Below are 25,057 nucleotides of genomic sequence, written 5' to 3'. Positions count from 1 at the left end.
CATGTTTCGACGATTATTTTGTTCAGAATGTTATAATTTTCATAATCAAACTGTTTAACTCAGGGGAAACAAAACCAACCAATTTTCCTTGTCATTTTCAAATGACTATATTCTGGAGTACATATATGCAGAAGGAGATATTTCTCGAAACATTTCAAACCATAAATTCCCTACTATAGTAAACGCAGTATTAAGTAACACTATTATTACTATCACATTTCTTTAAAATAATGTCATCACTTCATTAATGAAATCTCAAAACTGGAATATTTTCTCTGCTTTATACTAAAACTAATAATACTAAACATAACAACATGTAAAAGTGCTAATTTCACTATCCTATGACTTCAAATTCTCCGACAATATTTATAAATTTCTTAGTACACAACGCAACGTCTATTTTAGGTCGACGTTTTTTACTACTTATAAGTACTTATAAGTAACATAACTAAAACAAGTAAAATTCACTTGTTATTATGTTTGAATCTTCCCATTGATGTTTAGGACTGAAATTGATTAGTCTCTTATTGGCCATATGTGCATACTGTGAGTATTGTCTCGATATAGTCTTAATTCACATGCATTATAAGCAAAGATGGATTGTGGCTAGCAGTAGAATCCAGGACGCATATCACGTCCTGTTCGGGACTCGTCAGCCGGATGTAACTGCACCTCAGAGTTGATGTTCACTCTGGGACTAGAACCCAGTACCTTAATCTTCAAACGCCATCACGTTATCTACTAAGATACTGAGTCCTGATAGCCAAGCTCTTGTGTAAGAAAATATGGCTGGAAAAGAATTTAATAATAAGTTTAATTCATGAGTCGATTAAAGCTAGACCACCATGGAAAACCTGAAAGCACTGGAAATTTCATACAAATATCACAAAATAATAGTGATATTCATAATCCACTAGTCATTCAGACAATTTAAACAATAATTCTCAATTAATTGTTACTTACAAATAAACTAAAAAAAGACAAAAATTAGAGTGAACAAACATTCAATATACACAAATGAAATCATGCGTCAATTGAAGTTATACCACCATGCAAGACCTGGAAGCACTGGATGGTCGTTTCATCCTATTGTGGGACTCCTCAGTAATGTGCATCCACGATCTCGCATCGCGAGATTCGAACCTACCAGTCTCTCGAGGCGGGATCGTGGATGCGCACTGCTGAGGATTCCCACAATATGACGAAACAGCCGTCCAGTGCTTCCAGATTTTCCATGGTGGTCTAGCTTTAATCGAATCATGATTTCAACTATGAAAATACTGAAATCTCCACGAAACACCATTCTGATACATAAATGAATGGAGGATTTATGAAAAAGTAACACAATGTAGACAGTTATGAGTAGGTTTTTGAAAATAATGAATAGAATCTTTTTTTTATCTACTTTAATAATTGAAATCATGTTTTTATTTGTTTATTATTATCATTATTTTAACTGGGTGATATGGAAACAAAGAAACAAGCGAGATTAATGATTTATAGAATGTCTACATGTGTGTGTGTGTGTGTGCAAAAGGGAGAGAAGAATTTATAGACAATTAGAAATTTAAGAATAATATACGTAATAACGAGACAAAAGCAAACTGATCTTATCAATACAGATTATTCGAAATAACGCGTACCATTGGAAAGTTGGTATAACTAACAGGGTACAATCACCTACCTCATTTGATCGATAATATTCATTTATCAGTAGTAGTTAGTGTCTATGACATACATAAAACGATTACCTATTTATATGTATTACTTTTGAAACTAATTACCAGACAAAAAAATGAACCAATATTGAAATACAAAAAACTAGTCACTAAAAGTACAAGATTCACAATTTCAGATAGAATTGGTAAGCAAAGATGGATAGTGGCTAGCAGTGGAATCCAGTTTGACGCGCGTTTCGTCCTATTCGGGACTCGTCAGCTGGATGTACCTGCATCTCAGAGTTGATGTCCACTCTGGGACTCGAACCCAGTACCTTCGCTGGTCAGTCTCTCTCTGCTAGCCACTATCCATCTCTGCTTACCATGCTTGTGAATTAAGGCTATATCGAAGCGATACGCACAGTATGCACACATGCCAATTAGAGACTGACCAGTTGCAATCCTAACACATCGATGGGGAGATTCAAACAAGCAATACAAAATGAATTCAGATAGAATTGTTTAAAACATCCTCATTCAATGAAAACACAGATATATGAATGAAGAATATTCTTTCTTTTTTTTTCATAAATCCTCTTTAGGTCCAATTGTTGTATCCCGTGGAGAATTATGAATGGTGACTTTTGAGAACTATTTATGGAGCAATATGATATGTATATTTCCCATTGTGTAATTGTTAAGTAACTAAACTATTCATATTCATTTCCCTCTCATTATTAGCTTTATTTTGACCTATAGACTATTATTATACGATTTACCGTTCTTTAGTTATCCACAGTCTATTGATTACTGTTCCCCCCTATTCACAACCACATTTGGCTGAATCTTGTGCAAATGTTATTTTCTATTTTATGGTACGATGTGGTCTGTTTGGTTGGTATATGAACCCAGTATGTTTGTGAATAATGACTCATATTACAGAGGCTGTTATTGGTGTTCTGGACTTAACTGGCTGGGCTAGGCAGATAGCAGGACTGACAAGTACTTAAGACTGCTCACACGGTTTTTTGTGTATCATTGGGCGATAAATAAATTCACTGCTCTCTAATGGGCGGTCTTATCACGTTCATATATTATCAACTGGGCAAGAACGCATTCAATCGATATAACACCTACAATTATATATCCACATTAATAATCTGAAAAATGAACAGGTTAAAGGCAAAGTGCATCGTTTAAAGTTAAAGTATGTGAATTTAGAATTGTAAGATGAAATAATGTTGGAATGATGGTAAATCAGTTGATGAGGTTGTAAATCTTCATCGACTGAGATGGTTGGGTCACATGTTACGTATGCCTGAACACCAATTACCACGACGCGCGATACTGACTAGTGTTGGAGACGGTTGGAAGAAAGTTAGGGGTGGCCAAACCAAAATATAGCATCAATCCTTAAAGTCACTAACTTCTAGTCTGAGCCATGTTGGCAGATGCAGACTACCTGGTTGGGGCCAACTTGACTATCGTAACCAATGATTGGAGACTATGGGTGACATGGCTCAGAATGTATTACAATGGAGTAGGTGTATATACACAATCTTTGTCTTCCCTTAAACTGTGAGATTAAAATTACTTTATGCCTTTCTATGAACTAATTCCTTCTTCCTGTATTATATCCTTATATATAGTCTTTCTTTTATATATTACTGCCATTGACCACAAGGGCTGATGAGACTCCCAAGGTAAGTGAAGCGGTCGACACGCTCAACTACTTCACTCTCTATCATTAGTTCAGGTGTCGATGCAAGACCAAAACGTGGCACAAATCCATGAAGTCACTGACAAGTGGACTGAGCCATGTTGGTAGGTGTAGACTACCTGGTTAGGATTCGCAAGATGATATCCATCGATGGTTAGAGACTTTGAATGACATGGTTCAAAATCGTTTTCAATGGCGAGGGTGCATCCACTCATTGTGTTCTACCAAATTTTAATCTTCTGAATTTTTTCATGTCTCTATCCTTTTTCTCTTTCCAAATTTAATTCACTGGATTATACTCCTTCAATAACATCTTCAAACCCTTATCTTTCACATTACTGCTTATACTCTTACTACTTCTACCACTATAGGATTTGAATCGACAACTTCATCACTGTGCTAATTTGGTATGGCAACTCTAACTGATGTACGTACGTACGAAGTTCTACGTTGTGACTGACTGATTACTACCATTGAAGTAGCTACTTCTATGAATTCGATGTTCATCTTTTTGTGCTAATGAGATGTGGCAATTTGGACCAATGCATATATGTGCTTGATCCTACGTTGTAGCTAACTGATTGACTGATTGGGATGATTTATATGCAAAGTTAACTTGAATCAGTTTATACATTAAATGAAATTTTAAGATTCATGATCAGAATGAATATGGATTAGATGAGTTGAGTGAAATACTAATGCAACTACAAATTAGATCAAATGTTTAGTGTGTAAACATTTATATATGAAATCAATAGAAAGTAATAAGGTCGAGGTGAGTGTTAAGTAAATGAATCATGTATTCGGAAGGTTAATGGTGGTGTTAAACCGATAATAATGATAATCATAATAATAATACGATTTCTGAATAAAAATAACAGAGACAATCATATCTGACTAACAACGGTTTTGAATACATTAGTCAAATTAGATCATTCAATGGTTAAGATTATTATCTTTAGTTTATATATGCCATAACTTTGACCGACCTACTTTACTTAAAATCTGGGAACTTTTCGGATTATTAATGTGGATATATAATTGTATAACTTGAAGCGAGTTTATTGAAAAGAACATTCTTCGTTCATATATCAGATAGAATTATTTGAATTCTTTTCAATTAAAAACATTTAGAAAACGATTGAATAGACTTCTTTCATTCTGATTTGATCATTATGGAATTTGTCAATAAGGCTAGTATATTATTCAGGAGCTTCTAGAACCTCAGAGTCATGTAAACTTCTATAATCGGCATCGCTTTCGAAGACAGTCAGTTATAACTAACAAAGAGACCCAGCACAAATGTGCGATAACCGACATTTCTACAACACATTAGCACAATGAAATTAAATTAACAAAATGGAATGATGAGTGATATAATGTTGTAACGATGAGCATGACCAAAATTGACTATTTAAGATTGATAAGTCTTGTTGATTGAACGCTATACTAGGATCCTAAGCTAGTCTTGTAACCCCCAAGCTAGAACTACACAGTGACTTGAACACAAGAGAAAAGGCACACAATATGCGGGAAGCACTTTACTTCAAAGGTTCAATTATGTACAGAAAATATAGAGTTTTTATAGTATTTTAGAGGTCCTTGGGTTTTCCTAAAAATTATAGAATACTACTAAACATAGTAGCAGTGTAGCAATCAGCCAATCAGAACCTCTACATGTGACTTCGTTTCCATGATGTTTCTAGCAAAACGTCTAGTCAAACGCTGATTGAATAAAATGGTTCTAAATGTTTCCTGAGTTTGTCATGTCTATTGCGAGAAATTCGCAGGGTCATCCCAACAAAGATGAGGTTCAAAAATGTAGTATGAAAAGGTATATATGAAGAGGTACTGGAAATCAGGATCTAGATTAAGACGGATAAGAATGCATTTGTGAGATTGTGAACGATTTTGAGCCATAATATGTAAAACCTCAGCTACTAACTTCATAAACACATGATATGGCTTCGTTTGACAATCTCTAGTTTTTTTTTTCGACTCATACCTACTCCACCCAACATTGTAAATAGAGGTAGGAGGTGGTTGAGCATACGTAGCACATGTTCTAACCACTTTATTCAACGAGGATGTAAAACTATATCAATCAATTTGACATCTGTATCTAAAACCCTACGACCAGGTATTACTCATTTGACCATTTCATAATACATGAACAACTAGTCCAAGATATCTATGTCCTAAAGTACAACTACTTCTATACTTTACGTCTTTTGTTTTCCATTCGTAGGAATTGATAAAAGGCTAGAAAGTCAGTGTCTAAATAGTTCAAATTAAAAGATTACATATTCAGAAGGGGTTTTGTAGAGATTTCAGTATTTTTCATAGTTGAAATCATGAGTCAATTGAAGCTAGACCACCATTGGAAAACCTGGAAGCACTGGATGGCCATTTCGTCCTATTTTGGGACTTCTCAGCAGTGCGCATCCACGATCTCGCCTCGCGAGGTGGTTGAAGTTAGACATTAACACCATTGCATGCCGGCCAGCTCAGTGGTCTATCGGTTAAGTGCTCTGGCGCGACACTGGTAGGTACTGGATTCGAATCCCCCTAGGCGAGGTCGTGGATGCGCACTGCTGAGGAGTCCCATAATAGGACAAAACGGCCGTCTAGTGCTTCTAGGGTTTTCCATGGTGGTCTAGCTTCAATCGACTTATGATTTCAACTATGAAAAAAGACTACATATCACTATTCTGTTAAAGTCAATAAAACTAAATGAAATAAAACAAATGAAAAAAAGTCCCAACTTACTTGAATTTGGTCGACTTAATAAAACTGGTCTACTAATTGTTATTCGTTTATTATTATCATTATTATTTTCATTGTCTAAATGATTAAATCCATTAGTTTTATTTAATGCTTTTGATATTGATGAACTACGACGTGTTAAACTACCAAATGAACTACGTTTCCATGAAAATTTTGATTCCGTTTTATTATTATTATCCAATTTCATGTTTTCAAGATGATGATGATGACGACGATGACGATCATCATTATCATCATCATTAATAACAACAGGATTATCATCAATAATTGTATTATCAGTATAAGTTGAATCATTTAATTCATCATTAGATTGTTCATAATTATGATTCAATGGTTTTATTTGATAAGATGAAGTTAACGAATCCAGAGTATTAGTAGTATGATTATTTTTCTTACTTATATAATTGTCATTAGTAATAGTAGTAGTGGTGATTGTAGTAGTAGTAAGTGGCATTGATGTTTCCAAACGATTAATTTTATTTATTAAAGAAGGAATATGAAATCCATTTGATTTTGATGAATGTTTGCCACGTTCAATCAAATATGGTGTTTTATTAAATATGGTGGTATTACTGGTTAATAGGGATTCCTTCTTGTTAAAATAATCAGTTGAATTAGGTCTAGAACATATTAAAAAAATGTTAAAATAGAACACACGAATGATGTTTGTTGCTAATGGAGGCATGTTATTTTGAGATTTATATTGAGCAACAATTAATGTGTTGAGAAAGGATTTAAAATTATGAATGATCAAAAAGTGTTACACCCCAACATGGAATTCCTGAATACTGAGAATCCATGATTACAACGAGGACTTAACCTGGGACCCCAAAGTCACCTAGTGAGCATATGTTGCTTACTTGATCACGTTTGTTACCCATCATGGAGGAACATAGGACTCCAACCAATATTCTATAGCCAATTCTGTCTTCAACCCCCCTCCCCAGTTGTTTCAAATTGCTATTCATTCGTTTGGTGTCTGCTTTTATTTCCCCACTCACTACGTTTTTGAGTTTTCCTCTCTTCCTTCCGCCTTCAGCATTCCAACTGAGGGTTTACTCTTGATTCAGTTTGATGATTTTTGTAATCTAGATTCTATCCACCTCCAATGTCCTTTCCTAACTTCCTCTTCAGCTGGGACTTCGTTTGTTCTCTCCCACAGTAGGTTGCTGATGGTGGTATACGGTCAACGGATATTGAGTATCTTGTTCAGACAACTGTTTACTATTTTGATGATGGTTGTGGTAGTTCCGTAAGTTTCAACTTCGTTCACTAGAACTGTCTTGACGTTTGTATTGAAGATTCTGACTTGGATTTCGACTGACAGTTGTCTTGAGTTCCGTGTGTTCTTCAGATGTAGAAATGATGCCCTTGGTTTGTCAATCCGTGCCTTTACATTTGCATCAGATCCTCCTCGTTCATCGATGATGATGCCAAGGTACGTGAAGGCTTCTACTTCATCTAGACCTTCACACAATTAAAAGTAATTCGCCTGGTGTTCGCATGTATATTTTATTTCAATAAAGTAGGAATTTTTAAACAAATGAATGAAGGTTAATTTGTTGACAAATATTATTTGTAGGATCCTAATCTCATCTGGAAATCCACCAAAAACTAAAGTGAGTACTGGGCATCTGTTTCTACATTGGTTGTAAACGTTCGGTCATATGAGCAAGCTCACAAAGTAACACAAAACTGGACCTAAAATCTTCACTTTTATTAACGAGTATAGCACTATTAGGTCGATCAGTTGATAACCAATGGTTTCCATTCCTGACATTAAGGTGGATTCTCTTCCAGTGTCGTCAAGATGAGCTTCATGGAATTTCGGTGAAAGGAGGTTGTGACTTATTCAGTCAACAATCAGTGACAAAAAGTTATGGAAACATCCTATTTCAATTCTACATGCTACCGTTACATCATCAACGAGATGTAAGACAAAACATTCGAGTAATGAACTGCTGAGTTTACACAAAATGTCAGTTTAACGTTAGCAAAGTTAAAGCAATTACCTCCACGTTATTGATTCGAACAGCATGTATTCAGAATCAAAATTTGTTCGGAAAAAAAACTAATGGTGACTACGCTTACATATAAAATTTGTACAACTGTTGAGAAGTACCTAATATGTCACAATATCATCATGTCTACAGAACATTATTAAATTGCAAGAATACAAAAATCAACTGAGTAGAATTTCATGAATGTTGAAATGCTATTAATACTATTGTTATGTCTTGTGATCGTCGATTTGTTATGGTTTGAGATACTGATCAGTATCACATGTTATATTGCCCAATCAAAATTCCGATTATCGAAAAATTCACTCAGTAGCCAATCAAAAAACATAGACAGTAAACAGATTAGTTCTCTATTATATTCAATTCAACTATGACTCGAAACTTATACAATACTACACTTGAAGTACTTAAAATGCACACCAAATGAGAAATCATGCTTTAAACACAATCATATCACAAATGGTAGTGGGAGGGATAAACAGTATATAAATAATTAACAATAATTAGAAAATAGTAAATTGTATAACAGCAGTCGACAGATCTACTGAAAGCTTACGATATGAGGAACATAAGACTGCAACACTACAGTTATCTACTCATTATACAATGAAAATATGAATGATAATAGTAATCTGAAAAATAAGTTTGAAAGTCACAACTCTTTCAATATTTATCCAGTTATAACAACCATAATCGAAAGATTCCATAGTATTTCGTGAGTTATGTTGTATAAAAGATAAGATTTAAGTCTCAGATTTTATGGCGAGACTACAATTTATGAATGAACCAATCAGGTTGAGGATAACAGGTCTTAGATTTTGGCGCGAAATCCATCTCTGCTTACCATGCTTGTGAATTAAGGCTATATCGAGGCAATACGCACAGTATGCACATATACCAATTAGAGACTGACCAGTTGCAGTCCTAACACATCGACGGGAAGATTCAAACAAACAATACTAAGTGAATTTAAACTTCACCCCATAGCACAAGCAAGTGGCTATCAGGACTCAGTGGTCGAGTGGATAACGCGATGGCGTTTGAAGCGAGGGTACTGGGTTCGAGTCCCAGAGTGAAAATCAACTCTGAGATGCAGGTACATCCAGCTGACGAGTCCCAAATGGGACGAAACGCGCGTCCTGGATTCCACTGCTAGCCACTATCCGTCTCTGCTTACCATCCACTCATTTGCCTAAATAGCGCTTTGGCATTTAAGCTTATTTCAGTTCGTGATGAAATACATAAATCTAATTCCTGGCCCTAACCATCAACTGTAAATCATAATCCTTATTCTTCAAACTGCTTTATAATCCTCATTTAGCCTTAGTAAGTGGGTGGATACCTTCAAGGTCACTAAGGCATCGCTCAAAGGTCGTCCATAAATTATAGTCTCACCATTTTTGTCAAAGGATTTGTTTTAAAAAGATACGTATTGCGTCTCTTATTGCTGTGACTGATAGAGTTCTACCTTTTTGATATCTATTGATTAGAAGCTTTGTGTTAATCGTAACTCAGTCATACTATTCACATCAATCAAGTTGACCTGTCATACATGTACATATTCATATAGTCTTTTCCATTAGTTGTTAAGGTCTATCAATCCAGAAAGGAGGTAACAACATGAGAGAAAAAGCCTAATGAGGATCATAGCGTGTGGACGCTAAATAGTGTGAAACATTAAGTTCCAACTTAGCCGGAAAAAAAATTGCATCATACTCATCATGAGTATCTTGAAGGACATGAATAGATACAGTTGTGAAGTCCTAAAAACTAAGATGACACACTTGTCCCTAGTGTTTAACACAGCTTAACTAACCAGCAATTCACGTTCATTTTTAATAGTTAGTACACTTCATGAAATATATGCATATTTCAATTTGAATAGTATAAATCGCCTAAAATTAACTTAAATTTGTATACAATAAACGCAAAAACCAAACGTTATATTACTAAATAAAAAGTTCACCTTGTAGAATCATCAATAAGTGTACTATCCATTTGGAGCGAATCGTCACAATTAGAATGACCTCTAATAATATCCTCATCATTAGTAGTAATGGCAGTAGTAGTAATAATAACACCATTTGACTTTTTATCACCATCAGTATTATGATTCATATTGTCATTAGTAGTAGATTTTTCGATTGGGAAACATTTGAATACTTCATCTAGTAATGATGAGCCTAAATCTAACTCCTGGTAAATATAAAAACAAGATTGTAGTGAGATAGAAGTTACAAAAGAAACATCACACTACTCGTGAGTAGTTAGCATGGAATCCAACAATCAAGTAGTATTAAGGTGAGATGTTACTGAAAAATGTATTCATCGAATAGAAGAATTCAGTTTAACAACTATTGAAAGTCAAGTGACATTGGGCATTTCATTTTGTCTTAGCAGAGAACACTTCAGAAATGTACATTCATTATTCCAAACTGAGTTGAAAATAAAATCTTCATGTCAGAATACAAATTAGTCTTGAAATCTTAATGATCAAGATGTCTCACTGTTCCATATTATCCCATAAAAACAAGTAATCAATGTTCAAAAGTAGCATTTACTGGTGATAACACTTAAATTTTACCACTGATAGCTTACTGGTAATGACTCTACTCCGACTTTAGAAGTTCAGTTAGGCATCCAAGTCGATTATGCAAATGTGTACTTGGTGAATCAGTTGTGTAGGGGATAACAGGCTAGAAGGTAGACAATTTAATGTTACTAACAGAAACAAAGCTTTTTTCAACCCAAAACAATTGACTTATAATACAACACTTAAATGAAGATATCCCCCTTTTTGAATTTTCTGTACTTCTTGGTTCAACCAAAGTACTTATTCAGCACAGAGTGTACAATGATGAGTACATTATTCACCAAACAAATGTGAGTCAGCGGTGATTTACAGTTTTATCCATTATTTTACCTTCTTCATTCAAAAGTGGACATCAAAATTTTACACAACATATTTTGATCACAAACGCGAGTAATCAGTCAAAAAAATCAAATATATTTCGATGGAGTTTTGTTCTCTGAGCTGGATGGTTTGGTCGTGGAGCTTTCATCGTCCTTCTGAACGATATATATATATATATATATATATATATATATATATATATATATATATATATATGAAATGGACACGCAGAAACAGATTGCTTCTCGGATTTATTCTTTTCCCTTCAGTTGATTGTGGTTAATCATTGTGCTAAGAGCACAAAATTGGGATCATATAATGAACGATTTATGAACATCGATTTCTCTATACTATGTAGCATGAACAAAATCTAATGCCACTAATTATGAGTGACTTCGTACATTCTGCTGTTTGGATTGAAAATACTTACCTTCCTATGGCTGTCATCCTATCAACGATCGGAAAAATTAGGATGACTATCAGAAAAATCAAGAGTAAGAAAGTAGCAGAAACCAAATAACATACTAATTGATGCACTAAAGTCAAACATAGAAGTAACTGCAGACATACTTCGCGACTTATTCTATTTCTCGATTTGAACCATAGTTTTAAAGATACTATCATTATTTAGGTAATTTCTTTTTCAAATTTAATTTCCCTTCACTCTTTTTCCTTGTAATAATGTGACATATTTTTTCAGAATGAAGGGTGGTCTGTGGAGATTGTAGTAATTTTAATAGTTGAATTCATGAGTTAATGTAAACTAGACCACTATTAAAAATCTGGAAGCACTGGACGGCTGTTTCATCCTAGGATGGGACTCCTCATCAGTGCGCATCCACGATACCCACGTTCGGGACTCGAACCTAATACCTTTGGTTTCGCGCATGAAAACTTAACCCTTTAAACCACTGAGTCTTTCAGGTTTTCAATGGTAGTCTAGCTTACACCGACTACATGAATTCAACAAATTTCTTTCTCGAATTCTACATTGTTTTCTAATTAACCTAGAAAAGTTTGTTTGTATAAATCCTTTTAATATGTGTATAAAGATAGAAAAATTAAAATATAACCCAATATGTTTCGACAAAAAATAAAATATAATTAGCTATTCTTATGCAATAATCATTTATAAATTTAAAATAAAAATTTATTATAAGCAAAGATGGATAGTGACTAGCAGTGCAATCCAGGACGCACATCTCGTCCTATTTAGAACTCTTCAGCTGGATGTAACTGTATCTCAGATTCGATGTTCACTTTGGAACTCGAACCCAGTACCATTTGTTTCAAACACTATCGCGTTCTTCACTTTAGCTACTGAATTTTGATAGCCACTTGCTCGTGTAATGGGGTGAATTAAAGTTATATTGAGGCAGTACAGTATACACATATGTCTATAAGAGACTGATCAATTGTAGTCCTAAACATCAATGGGAAGATTCAACTAAACAATACCAAGTGAATTTAGAAATTTTATTGTTTTAAAAACAAAAAAATGTTTATTACAAGTTATAAATGTCTTCAAATCAAGGCCAATGAAAAAAGTGTTTTTGTCTTTCTATGTAAAACAAAAAAAACTTCTATGGTAAACTTATTTACAACTATTGTATATCTGTATATATACAGACCTAGTCATTTAACGTATAAACTATTCATTTAGTAACTAAACGAATTCGGTACAGATAGAGGGGGAAAGAGAGAGAGAGGAAAGTAAATCGGATATACATTATTGCATAGAAACAGAACTAAATTGACAAAAGAAATGGTCATCATATTTTGTCTCAGCCTTCCTCCCCCCCCCCTACTAGTTATGATCATTGATTTTATTTAGTTAATGGAATAACACAATTAACACAACTATAAATGCAAACAAAGATGAAGTAATTACAATGGAAAATATCCCTTAAGTCTGAATTCCATGAACTAAGATAATGAGAAAAGAGATACATGATTATGGTACAACATATTGACTAACTGAATTCAGTTAGCCTTTTTTTTAATATTTTGTATTTCATAAAAATGAAACCTTGAAACTTTTTGTTACTCTCTCTGGTAAAAAAAAAGAATTTCAGAGCATACATGATATGTGTCTCTCAAATAGATTAATAAATAAACTTGAATAGATAGAATAGACAACTCTGTCTGATGTATAATTTCATGGAAATATTAATTAGCTATTATGTAATATCAGAAGAGGGGGGTTTGTGGAGATTTTAGTAATCTTATATAGTTTATATAGTTAAGATCATGAGTCAATTGAAGCTAAACCACCATGGAAAATCTGGAAGCACTGAACGGCCGTTTCGTCCTATTGTGGGACTCCTCAGCAGTGCGCATCCACGATCCCGCCTCGCCTTGCTGAGGAGCCGTCCACTGTCTCCACGTTTTCCATGGTGGTTTAGCCTCAATTGATTCATGATTTCAACCATATAAAATTACTAAAATCTCCACAAAACCCCCTTCTGATAATTTTATGTAGTTGAGATCATGAGTCAATTGAGGCTAGACCACCATGGAAAACCTGGAATTCAACCATGTCTGTTGGGAGATATCAACTCACTGAATACAATTGGTGGACAGATGCTCAGTTTCGTGAATTGGTTGGAGTTAGACATTAACACCGCTGAATACCGGCTTAGTGGTCTAGTGATTAAGCACTCGCGCGCGAGACTGATAGGTCCTGAGTTCGAATCTTACATGGCGGGATCGTGGATGCGCACTGTTGAGGAGTCCCAAACTAGAACGAAATGGCCGTCTAGTGCTTACAAGTTTTCTATGGTGGTCTAACACTGATCGCTTCATGATTTCAATAAAAATCAACAATCTCCACAACACCGAACTGAAATCTACTAATCAACATTACAATGTTGTTAATTAACTAAATGTGTACTGAAATAACAATATGCTATTTTCATTTATCTGACTTTTCAAGGGTTAATTTCCATATAGAGTATTTATTTCTTATTTTATTTTATTTAATCATATAAACGTTGGTACAAGGAGGCACCAAATAAATATGCACCGCATAAATCGTTCGATTTGTGCGAGGGCTGTGATACTGCCCGGGTACCCAAGCCGAAACAGGTGGTTTTCTTAGGGGGCCACACCTGGAGGCCTTTGACATAAATATCTAATCTATAAGGCAGTGGGGTAACGTCAGGAGACACAGTCCCAGGGTAACCGGTGACCAACGTTTGGTTCATATGCCATTTGTTCCTTCACGATCCTGGAGCCCATGTACACCGTTGGTTTGGAATCAGGGTTTTCGAGCTCCCCTAGGTGGACTCTCCGCGTCCACCATACAGAGTGCCTTGAATGCTATGAATAACAATGCAAGGATTTTTAAGAAGTGTTTCTCTTTACGTTAATGTACAATTTCGCATAAAGATTATGTTCTACCTAGTTTGACAATACTCATTGAGGTAGTCAAAGAGGTTGGACAGTCAACTAGTCTTACAGATCTTATCGGCCTTGATGAAGTGCGTAAGGTGAGTTAAATCATGAAACTATACACATTTATCTATTAAACTGTTTAGGAAAGGAGTTACGCATGGTTACCATAATGTATAATGATGGCAATTGATTGTTATTTTGCAAATTACCTGTTTACTGTATGGTTATCAGAATTTAGTGAGATAGTTTGTATTCTTGTGCTTAAATACATTCGATTGTTCCCATCCGTGTTCTTGTTCACTATACTACTACTACTACTACTACTACTGCTATTATTACCATATGTGTTCATGAATAAAATGCTTCAAATAAGTATAAAAATTTTTAAAAAATACACCAACTAACATTTGATTCAGACATCACATTAAATTTGATATCGTCAAATAATAAATCTGTATCATCTTTATTTACAATTTGATTGTAATTCGTCAAGAGACTATTTGATATTTGAGTGTTTTTCTTTGATGTACTCTTTTTTGTCATAGACGAATCACCAATTCCTAATGTGCTAGTTTTAATTGGTAATGAAATATGTTTCATTGTTGTTTCTTGATAAGTTTTAATATTTGAAGGATTCTATAAACAAAAAAATGTAGAACAAAACTACAGTCAATATCATCAAGAAAACAACAACAACAACAACAACAGAGTATTACTGTTATAAACGTAAGGATACTTGTTATAACGCTAGGGTTTCTTGTTATAAAAGTCCTTTCACTTTTACATGTATGTGGGACGTGAATTTACCTTAGACGAATATCTACATTAGAATTCCCACTCTGTCTATTTTACAGGACTTCAACACAACTTAGATCAAGAACACTAGATTAGCCTGACTATAACGTCAATATATTTGCACACCAAAATCCGACACAATCCAACAACAAGGAACAGTCAATACATAATAAGGATAGGGGAATATATATAACACATATAACACCTATCACAATATCCACATGGCTGACTCAGAGAAACAACCAATCATTATCATTCTCGCCCACACATCAATTACACAGAATGTCTGCAGGAAAAAAGTGACTTTTTGATAGTGTTGCTTTATCTTGACTAGATGAATGTTTAATTTAGCCAGTCATAACGTAGAACCCTGGTATGTGTGTATATCGGTTCAAATTACCATACCGCATTTGCACAGAGGTGAAATTGTCAGGTAACATCCAAGAATATTGAAGGTAGTAATAGTATGAGTGGTGATTAAAGAGATTAGGCATCGAACATACGATTCGAGGACAAAACATAAATTAACGAAATAAAAACACAAAAAAAGGTTATAAGGAATTTAGAAGCTCAGAGTTTGGAGGGAGACAAAGAACGGATGCACCTGTACCATAGCAAACGGTTTTGAACCATAACATTCAAAGTCTCTAACCATTGGTCACAATAATCAGGTGGATTCCAACTAAGTAGTCTACACCAATTAACATAGCTCAATCCAATTATCAATCACTTTATGGATTGGTGTCATCTTTGGTTTGACCCCCTAGCTTTCTTCCAGCTAACTCCTAGACCAAATAACATCCCTCCCTGGGGTAGGCAGTGGTAGTTTAACTGTAAAGCTTTCATTTTTGTTCGCTCTAACGATATTGGAAGTCAGTTTTCTGATTACCGCATAAGTATTATGTTAGTTTAGACGACCTTACTTCTAACTGGTAGTAGTTATCATCATTTTCATTCAATAATAAATATATTTTTGTTATATCCCGATGAGTAGAAAAATTGTATTTCTGATGTTTCGTCAATCAGTCAGTCGGCTACAACGTAGGACCAGGAACATATATTCATCGGTTCAAGTTGTCATACCTCGTTAGCACAACAAGATGAACACCGGATTCATAGAAGTAGTTAATTTAGTGGTGGCAATATATAAAAGAAAGATTGTATATGAGGATATAGTACAGGAAGGAAGACAGATATGAAACAATTTTAATCTGAAGGTTTAAGGGAACATAAAGAGTGTATACACCTGCGCCATTGTGATCGATTCTGACATTTCGTAACTAACTTTGATCGGTTTTTGATTGCTATGGAACATGAAACAACCAGATTACCGAAAAGGATATTAATCAAAGATAAAACTGAGGAAAAACTGATATCAGTGGGTAACCTTGATGAGGATTATTCCCCATGAGATTATTTGTCATCCAACCCTAACATCATACGGAAATCGAATAAAAAATATTTGTACACTTAACATGAACAAATTAGTGACTACAAAAGAACTTGACCATTTATTTTGACTTGGTAGCTGAGAGCTTATTCCTCGACTTATTTCTACATCAATCAGTTTAGACTGTATAAAATATGGTATAGTCAGTTCTCTATTGTATCATGATAACTCTGTACATTTTAATTCAACATTAGCCATTTAAGTTTATTGAACGTAAAAGGAATATTACAGATTTATGATTAACTGATTAGTTCAGAGAAACATTAAACATACATTTACACTTTAGTAAATAATCCCTTCTATGATTAAGCATAATTTGTAACCGAGATAATTAGTAATGCCTAGTACATACACACACACATCAATCAATCAATCAATAGATATATCTTGATGTACAGTTGGCAAAGTTAATTGTCATTCTATTTACCTCGTTAATAGTCATTTTAGTAACTTGGGCAAAACCGAGGTAATGAGTAACCATAGTCATACACACACACCCTTTTATAAAGTGCATAAAAACAACCAACAATTGATTATTCTATGCAATCATTCCTTATCAATGTTGGATGACCCACATACGTCATTCACACAATATTACTAAATTATACAATCAGCCAATCAAGCATAACTTTAAACATTGTATAATTACATTAGTCGGTAAGATTATCAATTGTGAATGTATATAGGGAATAAGATTAAAACAATTGTGACTTAAATGTATTATCCCATACCCACCCACACATCAATGAAAAATATACTACACACACACACACACTCCGCACTCCATTAACTTGTAGCCTAGTAATGGTAATGATTCTAAAAATAGTATAATCAGGTAAAATTGTTTAGGGTTGGGTTTAACAAAATCCAACAATTTACGTAGTTTCATAGTTGAAATCATGAGTCAATTGAAGCTAGACCACCATGGAAAACCTGGAAGTACTGGACGGCCGTTTCGTCCAATTATGGGACTCCTCAGTAGTGCGCATCCACGATCCCGCACTCACAAGATTCGAACCCAGTACCTACCAGTCTCGCGCCAGAGCACTTAACCGATAGACCACTGAGTCGGCCGGCATTCGACGGTGTTAATGTCTAACTTCAACCAATCCATGATGTTTAAGCAACCGTTCACCAATTGTCTTCAGTGAGTTGATATCTCACAACAGACCTGGTTGAACTCCACTGGTCACTGCTTCCCACTAGAACTCAAGGAAACATCCCTTGAAGTCAGTCACTAGTGAGCATATGATTATAGATCAGAAGGGGTTTTGTCAAGATTTGTGTAGTGATTACCGTCCTAGCAACGACGCTATCACCAGTTTAGATTTAAGTTTGAACGTGGTCAAAGCCACAGATAATCTATTTCCCAGCATACTGTATTTTTGTATAGATTTGGGTGGGAAAAATGTGCTCTTAGACATATCGAGCACATATTTTGGTGAGACTACAATTTATGGACTACCACCTTTAAATAATGCTGAGGTGACGTTGAGTAGATTCACCTGCTTACTAGGGTCAAAAGATTATAAATCATTTGTAAGGAATTAGGATTAGGGTTTATAGTTAAAATTTAGGGTTAAGAATCAGATTAAGGGTTTTCACTGCAAAATCATATCAGATATAATGCTAAAAAGCTATTCAGCCATATGGACAGTTGAATTTTCCGCCAAAATCCAACACTTATTATCTTAAATCTTATTGGTTCGTTTATAAATTATAGTCCCGCCAATTTTATACAAATTTGTCGACTGGATATATTATCGCGTGACAAATTACAAATGTTAAGGTGATTTGAATCTTGAATATAGAAAGGATCAGTCAGTCAGTTACAACGCACAAACAGGCACACATATGCATCGGTCCAAGTCGCCATACCTCGTTAGCACAACAAGATGAACACCGGATTCATAGAAGTACTTAATTTAGTGGTAGTAATATATAAAAGAAAGGTTGTATATAAGGATATAGTATAGGAAGGAAGAAAGTTATGAAGCAATTTTAGTCTCAAGGTTTAAGGGAAGATAAAGAGTGTATACACCTACGCCATTGTGATCGATTCTGAGCCATGTCACCTAGAGTCTCCAACCATTGGTTACGATAATCACGCGGACCCCAACCAGGTAGTCTGCATCTGCCAACATGGATCAGACTAGAAATTAGTGACTTCAAGCTCTGATGCCACGTTTTGGTTTGGCCGCCCCTAAGTCTTCCAACCATCCCCAATACTAGTCAGCATATTGCGTCGTGGTAATCGGTTTTCAGGTATATGTAACACGTGGCCCAGCCATCTCAGTCGATGAAGATTCATGACCTCATCAACCGATTTACCATCATTTCCTAATACCCTGTGTCTAACCTCACTATTACTTACCCGGTGATCCCAGGGTGGGTTTCTTAAATCATGAATTTATACGTGTCCTATAATATCAGTGATAAATGTTAGTTAAAAAGTCAAAAAGCCTTCTATAGACTATAATACAACCATCAGACAAAAGCACTTGAATTTATCAATATCTTTATCGATGTATTCGTCAACACAGGTTGATGATCATCCTAGCCTTGCATCGTTCTTGTATTTTCCCTCTTAAAGAATTTATCTGTAGAAGAATTACTAGCTTATATGGAATAAGTGTCCCCCATAAACAACTGAAAGTACAGCAAAACTGTGAATGATTAAATGAAAGAGATCAAAACCATATCAAGGTAATAATGAAGGAACATTGGGGCAAATATGATTAAATGACTTGTTTAAATGATTCAATTGATTATAAATATTATTATGTATAAAGTCATATGATCGGCTAATATTCAAACATTCACTAAATATTGTTGATATGACAACGCCCAAACAGCATTTGTTTGAGATTTAAAATAATCATATAAAGGTGACTAACTTGTACAAACAACAAACCAGGGGTACGTGTGTGTGTGTGTGTGCGTACATGTTCGTCGATGAGTCAGATTGTGTACTCATTTCATTCATGATGATACTGTTTTCGCGAGAATGAGTATTCATACACACACACACATACACAAACACTTAAACCGTAATAAAACAATTACAAGTGTCTATTACCATTCAAAAGACGATTGATAAAGATGAGGTTAGTTATGAGTAATTATGATAGAAATATATGCTACTTAAGTGGAAACTTTACTCATTCTGGTAATGGTAAACCATAACGTCTAAAGGAAAGAATATAAAACCGGCAAAAACCCGTACTATTTCGAAAAGATTCAAAACGCAGATTATTTATTTATTTAAACACATACATATTGGTACAAAAGGGCACCAGATATACATATGCGCCACACAAAATAATGAAAATAGGAAGAGAAAGGATGAAAAGATAAGGGGGACTGAAATATACAACCGGAAGACTCTTTAAGTTAAGAAAGATAAAACCACTCTTCATGAAGAAAGTAAAAGAAGGTTACAGCAGGCTCGACATTGGCTTCTATTCTGAGCCATATCTAAAAACGTCTCCAGCCACTGTGTTGCACCATCTCTTGGACCCCAGACAGGGAGTCGTAAAGGACCGACAGAAGCTAGCCCTTTGCAGCTTTCTTTCATATCACGACACCATGTCATACACTGACCACCTCTCCGCTTTTTCCAACCAGTCCCAGAGTCGGCAAATAATGCACGACGTGGAATTCTCTGAGACGACATTCGTAGAACATGTCCAAGCTACCGAAGTCTGTGTTTCAAGATGGTGACACCAATTGAATTATCGTCTCTGCGCCCGAACACTCGATGCCGAAACGCAGATAATAAATTACATCAGTTTACATATGATTACGGTATAAAAAAAACTCACAACATGGAAGGAAACAGTTAATCACTGTTCACAAGTGGTCCGTATTCACTAAGTATTGTTCTTCATACTTGTTATTCGCACTGGTCGATACCGCATGGTCTTTTACTTGCTTCCACTCAGCTATTTCCGTTTCAGTAATCTTTTGCGGATGAGATGTCTTTGTAGGTCATCGTTGAGTTTCGTATTCCTATAGACAATTTTTTTATCGGGCACGCATAAATATCTGTTTTTTATTGTTTTCGTTTGTTTATTACCATGATCATTACTATAGTGGCAACACATCTCTTTATTGGTAGCGAATTACCGGTTGTGCTTTTCATTTACACATTTTATTACTAATTCTCGTTTCCCAATAATGGTAGGATTATATTTAACAAATCTGTCTAGTTATTGGGTAGTTTCTCATTGAGCTCTTGGATATCTGTTTGTAGTTGTCTAACCCGGCTCTTTGTATGAGCTATCCACGTTTTATGATTGCTTTCTATTGTGCTGTCCATCATTTTGTATATAATATTGTCCTGTTTCTATTTGGCTGTTTGCCACGTGCTTAGTCTGTTTTTATTTTTATTTCTTCCAGGTAAGTTTGATAATTTAATTTCGACTTTTAATTCATTTAGTCTATTCAAATTACTTACACCTTTGATTGTATATATACTTGTTATGCCCCGATAAGGGTAATGGATGGTAACTTTGGGATTTATTGTGAACCAATACTATGAGTATATTTTTTAATCGTATAATTGCTAAATAACTAAACTATTCGTTTTCATGTCCCCCTTATTGTGAGCTTTACTTTGACTTATGAACTATTGTTATACGATTTACCATTCTTGAGTTATCCATAGTCTACCGATTATTGTTCCCCCTATTCACAACCACATTTGGCTAAATCTTGTACATATGTTATTTTCCATTTTATGGTACGATGTGGTCAGTTTGATTGTTATATAAACTCTGTATGTTTCAAACATAGTGATTCATACTGCAGAGGCTCTTCTGGGCTTAACTGGCTGGGTTAGGCAGAAGCAGGACCGATAAGTATTCTAGACTGCTCGTACGGTTTCCGTGTGTCATTTGGTCCAATCGATAATTCGCTGCTCTCTGACTGACGGTCTTGTCACGATCATATATTAACAGCGCATCCACTCGGCCACAAGTTATAACAATACTATACTAATATTGACTTCAAAGTAACTTCTAACTAAACCATTTCATGTCAGTAATTTGAACCCATTTCGTCATTATGACACAAGTTATAAGCAACTGACGAGAACCAAATGAAATAAAATGAATCCATGCGGTTCTGCTCAAATATTTGTACTTGCTATCTTTGTACTGATAAAGGGAACTATGTATGACACCACTACCATTATTATTAAACACATATTGAGGATACAATTTAGTAACTTCGTTATTATTATTATTATTACTATTATTATTGTTTGCATTTTTTCCCAGAGTAAGATTAATTTAATTAAATCTCTTGAACTAAGCAATCCGGTCAATCTGTCAGTCAATAATAATAGGCGTAGGGCCAAGTACAAATATGTGTTAGTTCAAGTTGCCATACAACATATTACGAAGGCTAAATAAAATTAACAAGATGAATGGTAGTGCAGTCGAAATAATCATGGTACTAACGACATGAAGAATATGGTTCAAGAAGAATGAGTAGAAAGGTATGGTCCTGAAGGAACACTGGAACGTAAAATCTAAACAAAGATAAGGTGAATCCATGGGGTCGATTGTGAGTCATATCAACTAATGTCCACAACCACTGATTGCGGTTATCTCGAAGATCCCAACTAGGTAATCTGAACCTATCGACATGGTTCAGTCAGTGACTTTATAAACTGATGTCAAAGTTTGGTCCCGATGATTAAATCAACAGCATTATAATATTCATATTAATTAGACGATTTGAACAGACTCATTACTACCATTGAAGTTGATGCTTCTTTAAATTCGGTGTTCATCTTGTTATGTTAATAAGGTAATGGCAACTTAGACAGATGCATTTATGTGCCTGGTTCTACGTTATAGATGACTGACTGACATGAAAATAAATATTTCATCATAATGTGGGGTTCCTCGTAGATGTAGCGCGTTTAAAACCCTGACACAGATCTAATACAAGACTAGAAGTTTCAAGACACCTTTTTATACAATATTTTGGGAACTTATCCGAAAGTTTATCACAAAAGTGTACACGACTATACAATTAATATAGAATTCCATGGTGTTTATTTCTATGAGTTTGTTAAGGTTAGATATACACAAAGGTTAATCCTTGAGTCATAAGTAAGATGTTCATTAATAATCCAAGAATAAAGTATCTTCAAAAACTAGATAAAACTTATGAAATGAACAAAACAGGAAGTTAATGTCAATCAAAGTTAAAACATGCAAACGTTACTATTGTCTAACCGACAGACATAAATAAAGCAGAAATATAGAATAGAATGTCTAAGGGGTTCATAACACTATGTAAAAGAAACTACAATCAAAATGTAAGTTCAACTTTAATGTGTTCTATTTAGCTTTGAAGCATTCAAAATGAACATAGAGCATATTTTGACCATCTCTATTTGGATTACCTAATCGATAAGCATAAATCACCATTGGACATAATTAATTTAGTGATTATGTCTAATGAGAATGTATGGTTTACTTTTTTCTTTATAGATTAATACAAAATAATATAACAGAATCATAATGCAGGGAGAACAAAAACTGGATAGAACTAGAAAAGAAGGCTCGGGACAGAGTGGATTGGAGAATGCTGGTCGGCGGCCTATGCTCCATTGGGAGTAACAGGCGTAAGTTAGTAAGTAAGTAAGTAATAATGCTGGGACGAATCTATCAGATATCAAACATAGAGATTCTTAAATGGTGGCAGGAAGTTCATCTATTCATATTGTTAAAAATAACATTATAGCATTATAGTTGGTGTAAGTTCTCGATGAGAACCATAGCTGCTAACTTAAACTCTCAATCTTAATTCTTTCGGGACGAAAAAAGTAGTGAAATTGGATAGCACAGAAAAACAGTGTCAGTTTTTTTTCTATGAATCAGGCTATGATATGAATATATATAGAAACCTAGTACGCGAGCTATTTGACAGTTTAAAAATATTGTATTTTCTACAAGATCTGAAAATCCTCGGTTTAATCGCATATACTGGGGCGGCCAAACCAAAACTTTGCATCACAGCTTGAAGTCACTAACTTCTAGTCTGAGCCATGTTGGTAGATGCAGACTACCTGGTTGGGGTCCACGTGACTATCGTAACCAATGGTTGAAGACTCTAGGTGATACAGCTCAGTATCAATCACAATGGCGCAGGTGTATGCACTCTTTATCTTCCCTTAAACCTTGAGATTAAAATTGCTTCATAACTTTCTTCCTTCCTATACTATATCCTCATGTACAACCTATCTTTTATACACTGCCACCACTAAATTAAGTACTTCTATGAATCTGGTCTTGATCTTGTTGTGCTAATGAGGTATGTCAACTTGGACCGATGAATATATATGCTGGTTCTACGTTGTAGCTGACTGACTGACTTATATACTGAGACGTAGTCTAAATCCGAACTGAAACATCTATCTTGTGCCCACTTATTCTCCAGTGATTATACGATTTTGGCAACAAATCAAATGAACAGATTTTCATAAATTCTTTAACTAAAACTATCAACGATAATTGGTAACCACCTTGAGTAAAATGAAATATTTAGGATTTATTTGTTATATGAATATTTAAACCAACTAAAGGGTTACAAGTTCGAATCCTGTTTTATCCTTTAAAAAGTGATTACTGAACTATAACATTATTGTAACTAATAAAAGATGCAATTTGTTTTGTATAAACAAAACGAATAAAGTGATAAGAAAAGATGGATAGTGTCTAGCAGTGGAATCCAGGATGCGCGTTTCGTCCTATTTGGGCTCGTCAGCTGTGTCGAGGCTATATCGAGGCAATACGTACAGTATGCACATATGCCAATTAGAGACTAACCAGTTGCAATCCTAAACATGAATGGGAAGATTCAAACAAACAATACTAAATGAATCATTGTAATTATTAAAAGATGCAATTTGTTTTGTATAAACTTACAATTTGTAAAGTATTCGATTTATTGGATTTGTATTTCTCTTCAGATACAGTGAAATCGTGAAATGATTGAGAATCAGAGAGATTATCTATTGTAAAAAAAGAATAGACCATTTAAAAAAAGAAATAGATTTTATACTCTACTAATGAGAAATGAATTCAATCAGTGAATGCACGAGAACCAATAGTCATCAACCTCTCTCCACAGTATCGTATTTCTTATTGAACTGAAGGAGTATTAGATGATAAGATGTGGGACCAAATTGATTTATTTTTATGTACGTCGTTAGTATCAATTAATAAAATTCTAAATATCAGAAGGGGGTTTTGTGTAGATTTTAATAATTTTATATAGTTGAGATCATGAGTCAAT

At 34.7% G+C, this 25,057-nt stretch overlaps 1 protein-coding gene across 1 annotated transcript in view; it reads right to left on the bottom strand.

Annotated features, from left to right (window-relative positions):
• Positions 1 to 25,057, bottom strand: part of Smp_162900 (tyrosine kinase) — a gene marked incomplete at both ends in the record, with an annotated part of 78,041 nt that overhangs the window by 6,202 nt on the left and 46,782 nt on the right. The window contains 4 exons of the mRNA XM_018790241.1: positions 6,148 to 6,785; positions 10,153 to 10,382; positions 14,902 to 15,132; positions 24,688 to 24,773. Coding sequence (XP_018655604.1) covers positions 6,148 to 6,785; positions 10,153 to 10,382; positions 14,902 to 15,132; positions 24,688 to 24,773 — 1,185 coding nt within the window. The remainder of the gene's footprint in view (positions 1 to 6,147; positions 6,786 to 10,152; positions 10,383 to 14,901; positions 15,133 to 24,687; positions 24,774 to 25,057) is intronic.

This window comes from Schistosoma mansoni, chromosome W, assembly GCF_000237925.1.
Source record: "Schistosoma mansoni strain Puerto Rico chromosome W, complete genome".
Taxonomy (NCBI): domain Eukaryota; kingdom Metazoa; phylum Platyhelminthes; class Trematoda; order Strigeidida; family Schistosomatidae; genus Schistosoma; species Schistosoma mansoni.
The sequence above is the reverse complement of the archived record's forward strand: the minus strand, read 5'-3'. Positions and strand labels throughout refer to the sequence as shown.